This window comes from Salvelinus namaycush, chromosome 18 (genome assembly GCF_016432855.1).
Source record: "Salvelinus namaycush isolate Seneca chromosome 18, SaNama_1.0, whole genome shotgun sequence".
NCBI lineage: Eukaryota > Metazoa > Chordata > Actinopteri > Salmoniformes > Salmonidae > Salvelinus > Salvelinus namaycush.
Genome location: NC_052324.1, coordinates 5805337 through 5811258, shown reverse-complemented (window position 1 = coordinate 5811258; position 5922 = coordinate 5805337). Strand labels below are relative to the sequence as shown.

General features: G+C 42.2%; 1 protein-coding gene across 3 annotated transcripts; it reads left to right on the top strand.

Moving 5' to 3' along the window:
* The first annotated feature begins 300 nt into the window (after positions 1-300).
* LOC120063048 (survival motor neuron protein 1-like) lies at positions 301-5543 on the top strand. 3 transcript variants are annotated; one of them, XM_039013170.1, is made up of 9 exons: positions 301-418; positions 2882-2953; positions 3190-3309; positions 3390-3581; positions 3868-4041; positions 4271-4345; positions 4517-4624; positions 5036-5113; positions 5389-5543. In XM_039013170.1, exons 1-8 carry the CDS (start codon positions 371-373, stop codon positions 5087-5089), a joined length of 843 nt encoding a protein of 280 aa, XP_038869098.1. In that variant the 5' UTR covers positions 301-370; the 3' UTR covers positions 5090-5113; positions 5389-5543. The 3 variants fall into 3 exon arrangements, with proteins under 3 accessions (XP_038869098.1, XP_038869100.1, XP_038869099.1); XM_039013172.1 differs by having other exon boundaries at positions 5358-5543; XM_039013171.1 differs by having other exon boundaries at positions 5304-5543.
* The last annotated feature ends 379 nt before the right edge of the window (positions 5544-5922 follow it).

Here is a 5922-nt window from a genome sequence, read left to right as displayed (position 1 = left end):
AGAGGACAAACATAGGTACAGGAAGGTTTAATAATGCATTTTTTAGTATAGACGCATAGCTGGGCGCAGCCAAGACAACCTGAGCATCCAACGAACTTAAAGCTGGATCTATCTTTTTCTTTGTCGACAAATCACGACTTGCCAGCAAATGTATATCTTTTTTTTTCTTCTTCTTCTTCTTGCCAGCAAATGTAAACAAAAGTATTTGTGGACAGAGGGACGTCAGTTCGTTGTCAAGCCAACGTGCCAACAATTTTGTCGCAGCTTTTCAACGTCATCATTATTTAGGAACGTCAGCGACGCACGTTGCTTCGCTTCAGTAAAAACCCAACAATCAAAGCTGTGAGAGCAGCCACATTTCTGCGTATTCATGGCAAATGGGTGTAAAGATATGCTTTTTGCTCGTGGAGCTGGACAAGTAAGTTATAATTTATATAGTTACTCAGTAAGTAGATAACTGCGTAGATTGGCTTGCTAACTAGTAGCTATTGTTGAATTTAAGCTAATGGTTGCAGATTCGCTAGATACCAACTAAGTTAGCCACCTAGCTAACGTGAGATAGATAGCGAGCTACTCGGTAGCACCGGACTTTTAGTGTTAGCAGCACAGATGTAGGGTTAATTTTCATAATCTTTGGTGTTAGTGGGAACAAGTCAGATTGCCAGTTGATATGCCAGCATCAGTCACTAAAAAGACTGATGGCCAATTCCAAATGTAGTTAACGGGAACCAGGAAGGTCACGTAGCATTGGATATGTTTTACTATCTAGCAATTACCTGCTAGTTAGCTTGGCCACCTAGTTATGACACATTTATTATGAAGCTATGAATATTGAGCAGTGCATCACGACAAGCTAGATGGAATATTGGCTAGCAAGTAGAAAGCATAATGTAAGGGATGGATCGAAATGTACAGAATGCGTACCTGGAGGAAAATGGGGCAGGGTCATGCTTTTTCAATTTCAGTCAAGGGGAGGGTCATGTAATTTATAATTTTATAAAATTTCAATATTTCTCAGTGTTTTAGAATGAGTTGCTTATTAGGCTATATATCGATGTGTGCCAGATGCTGCCCCTCATCTCTGATTCTCCGCGGGGCGCGATATCAAGTGCGCCTATAGGCTATTTAGTGTGGTCTCAATGAAATGATCTATAGGCTACGAAGTGCATGCTCGGGAGAATTACAGCGCATAGATATTTATAAGATAGCTGCTGGGATGGTGTAAATACAACTGGGCTGCATTACACTGCTATGGATATTCCAATCTGCTCTTACTTATCAACAACTTGTTGTGTGCTGCCTAACTCATGGCTGTGCTGTATAGTCCTATGGTGGCAGTGCAGGAGGAGAGTCAAGGGTTTCTTCCCCCCCAAAAAATATGTCATTAGGCCTATGCGCTATGTATGTTCTGTTCAGTTTGAGAAGGAGTGCGCAACGATGAGATGGAGGACCCGAGGTCAACTTTGATAGCTTGCTACTACTATAATAGTTTTGTATTAAAAACAATATGTTTATTACCCATTATGTATTTTTCTGAGTTAATGACCTCACAATAAGCCAGATGTAAGTAACTTACATTTTGGTGCTGAAGATTCAAACAGCATCGCTGCACAATCGATCTGAAATGGACAGCTCGTGGTGCTGAAAGTAAGCAAATTTGAGTCGGCTAAATTCATTTCAACCATCTTCATTTTAATTATACTTTACTAACAACAAGAGGGCTTTGTGTTGGAGCCTATTTCATCCTATTTAAGAAGTAGGTCATGTAATTAGCTACGTTACATGCCCATAGAGAGAGCATTGCATTGTAGATTTTGTAGTCGACTTGAGCTGCAACAGATTTCCACAACGATTTTCTGTTTTGCTACCAACCATATTATAATGTCAAATTGAAACATTTGTTCACAAAAAATACTGTTCTCGCATATTAGTGTTATTCAACACCCTAAATTAAAGGAATGAGTGGGTTTGGGTGGATTTTACATGAAGGAACCTTCTAACTTATGTAACCATACCAACCGTAACATATCACGCTAATTTGAGTATCCCTGATTTACATTTACTGTGTTACGTCTAGTCTATGAGACCAGCCGGGGAAAGACGTGACTGATGCATACGGGAATATCATTGTTTTGTTTCTTTGACATTCAGAGGCTGAGATACAACCTTTGATAGCAGAGGAAACAAAAAAATAGGCTTTGCTTGGAAAGTAATTTAATTTGGTTCACTACCAATTGATTAAAGAGAGCTTTTAGAGAAACACTTGACACCTTCTCTCGTTGGGTTAAGCCATGGAAGAAGAGTAGCCAGCAGTTAAAGTTGGCATTTCTCTGCGTCGGTAGGCCTTCTCTGTCTGGTAGGCCTTCTCTGTCTGGTAGGCCTTCACTGTCTGGTAGGCCTTCACTGTCTGGTAGGCCTTCTCTGTCTGGTAGGCCTAACTTTTGAAAGTGCCATACTCAGATCCTTAATGACTTCTCAGATTGAATTATTTGCAAACAGGGACAGCTTCGTTGCAAACAAGGCACACTGATTTGGCGTCGGAGAAATATAAGATGAACACGCAAGCCTATACCGCTGTCCATTCTTAGCCTGTAATTTCGGTCATTTGTGTGATATTAAAAAATATTCTGCTTATATGTGAAATGATGGCAAATTGCATGAAATGTTTCTAAACGGCAATTTTTTTCTCAAACCTGCAAATACGACGATAGATTCATGCGATGCTTTTTACTATAAAGGAGATCTTTCCACCCCTACTGTTGTCCACGGTGGTCTGCGAACCCACAACAGTTTTCTCCATGTAACCCTTATTATAAATAACGTTCTTACTCTAAGTTTCTCAGATGATTGACTGATTAATCTAATTGTATTTTTCTCCTAGAGTGATGATTCTGACATCTGGGATGACACTGCACTGATAAAGGCCTACGACAAAGCAGTTGCGTCATTTAAGGTGCCTCTACAGTGTTGTTATAGCATTATGTTGACTGTGTTCTTATTTTCCTCATATGGATTGATAATTGGGTTGAGAAACATGCATCGGCATCATGCCATTACACAGCTACGGTTTGTGCATTATGGTAGGCAAACACGTCTCCTAAAGTAGCGTCTCAGAAAAGTATCCTTGAAAATGTTCTGTTATCCCTCTGACGTCACGATACTTTTTTCACCATTGATCTTGACTGTCAGACTGCCCTGAAGGATGAGGAGGACACGACAATCTCAAAGAAAGACAACCCTGGCAAGAAACGGAAAAACCACAAAAAGAACCGCAGCAGAAAGAGAAGCGGTGCTCCTTCCGATAAAGAGGTAGGTACTGCCCAATAATACAAATACTGTTAAATGAAAGGGTCTAGCCTGACAGATGTACCACAATTATCGTGTTGCAGTGGCAAGTCGGCGAGCCCTGCTGTGCCTACTGGTCTGAAGACGGCAAGCTTTACGCTGCCACCATCTCCTCCATAGACGAGAAGAGGGGCACCTGTATAGTTGTGTTCACAGACTATGGGAACGAGGAGGAGCAGAACCTCCGAGACCTTCTGACTGAGAGCTCCGAGGTAGAGGAGGAAGCCCCCGACAAGGTACGTTAAGGATGTTTGTGAAGATGACCCTAGGTGTATGATTGGTTTTGTAACTACTGACGGTTAGCCTGGTGGAACTAGCCTGATCGCTGCATTCACCATTCTGTTTTTACTGCACGTGAAGTGAAATAGAATGGTGAACTCAGCAGTCAGGCTAGTGGACACTGGACAGTCAGTTTCCGTTCACGGATTGGAGAGAAGGGATTTAGGCATAGAAGTCAGACCTCAATTCCTTTTGAATGGGGACATTTTTTGGAGTGTTCTTATTTCTCTCTCTGTATTGCAGGTTAAAGAAGCAGAGTCTTCTACAAAGGAGAGCGATAGGTCGTCCGCCCCACACCCTCACAGTCACGCGCCACGCTCTAAACCCAAATCCAAATCCCCCAAAGTACCTCCGATGTGGGGTCCAGGTTTCCCTGGCTTTCCCCCAGGTCCCCCTCCCATGCCTGGCTTCAGAACGGTAAGTAGACCCTAATTGTAGGTTGTCAGTCACTATTCATCCGTGCATTACTTCTTAACGTACGAAAAGCACCAACACATTTTGGTGAACTTTTGCTTTAACTTTCATTTGGAAGTTGCTTGACAGGCAGAGGTGGCATTTGAAACTTGACATCTTGTATGTGTGGATGGAATAAATCCTATATTTGACAACGGAGTGTGCATATTGAAGAGTGTTGTTCTGTCTACAGGGAGACTCTAGACGACCTGGGGCCTCCGGGCCTGCCCCTCCGGGATGGCCTCCCATGACGGCCTCTGGGCCACCGGTAAGGTAGCTTCTAGAGCACAGAAATATTCTCTGGCTTTTGAACTGTTGCCTGTAGAGATCAGACTCTATTCTCATATCGTATGGCGCTTATTGAGCAGTGTCGCCGGTACATTTCTTCATGCAACGTTCTGAAAGATGCACCAGTCTGAGTTGTTTTGTCTCTTGTCAGATGATCCCTCCCCCTCCCCCCATGAGTCCAGACGGAGAGGACGATGAGGCCTTGGGAAGTATGCTGATCGCCTGGTACATGAGTGGATACCACACCGGATACTACCTGGTACAGTTACATGCCATCCGCATCATGTCTTGCATGCTGTAGATGAGACAGGAATTGCTTATTACTGATGGTTAAGTTGAATAATTCACTGTCTAATACGCATAGCGGCATCTACATGGACACACGTTCTGTTCTTATTTTATATCTCTGGTTTGTTTTTGTTCTACCTTTTGTTATTTTTAGTATTACATTGTTATTCATTGCTGCGTTGTTGGGGTTAAAGCTGGCAAGAAAAGCATTTCACTGTACTTGTGCACGTGACATTAAAACTTGACGAATCTGGAGCACGGTTCCATGGATCGCGTGAAGATTGATCGGAAATACATTTTTAGTTCAATACCAGGTGTAAACGGGTTTTCCGACGCAAAAGGAAATCTGTGCCTAAGTTGCTTCTTTTCTTTTCCGTTATAGGGGTTAAAGCAAGGCCGCAAAGAAGCTGCTGGAAAGAAGGCTCACCACAAGTGAAGAAGGGGACTTCGTTCTTACCTGGTAAATAAATTATAAATAGGAGTTTTTTAGTCATTTACTAAGCTGACTTACTTTAGTGTTTTTTTATTGTGTTGTAGCCATTACCTGCTCGGAAAGGGTTCCATTGAATTCTTTCTTGACCGACTTGCATGAGCCTCCGATGTTTCGATTGCCACTTTGTGGAAAGAATATAATTATCTTGCCATTTCAGACAAACCGTCAACTAATATCTTCAAAACGTTTGTGTTCATCCCGCCACGAAAAGAATGACCTTTGTGTTCTGCTGCGGGTCCTAGGTGTTTGTCTCCATCCCAGATGCAGAGGACTGGAGTGCTGTGAATGAATTGTGACGTGTGTGAATGAACTCTTTGTTTCAAAGCCTCCATGTGTTTCGGGGGTTAAGTTTTGTATTCTTTGTAAATAAACCCAAATAAAGGATCTTAGCTCACAATTTGCTGTTACAATGTGACCTTTTATTCTGTTTAATACATGTGAATTAGTTGATCTCGCACATGGAAAGTTACGACGATTCGTTCTTTATATTTGTTGAGGGCATTGAGATACAGGGCTTGCGAGATCGTACGATCGGAGAGGATGAGGCAAAGCGAGCTGAATTGACCTAAAGAAATTGTCCGCGTGAGATCACGCCCTTTTTTTTGTATGGAGGTTTATGAGAGAGTGTCAAATTACGTGAGGCTTATTTGATCGAATGTACGTTTTGTCATGTTTAGGCTGTTACAAATGTACTGATATAAGCAGATGTGCGTGGCATTCTGTTAACTTTGAGAAAAACAACTTAGTTGTGCCTGTATTTCCTCTCATTGGCTAGA

Coding starts and splice junctions, on each gene's coding strand:
- LOC120063048 (XM_039013170.1), top strand. CDS start 371: ATGGCAAATGGGTGTAAAGATATGCTTTTTGCTCGTGGAGCTGGACAA. Junction 419..2,881: donor TTGCTCGTGGAGCTGGACAA/GTAAGTTATAAT, acceptor TTTTTCTCCTAG/AGTGATGATTCTGACATCTG. Junction 4,625..5,035: donor ACCACACCGGATACTACCTG/GTACAGTTACAT, acceptor TTTCCGTTATAG/GGGTTAAAGCAAGGCCGCAA.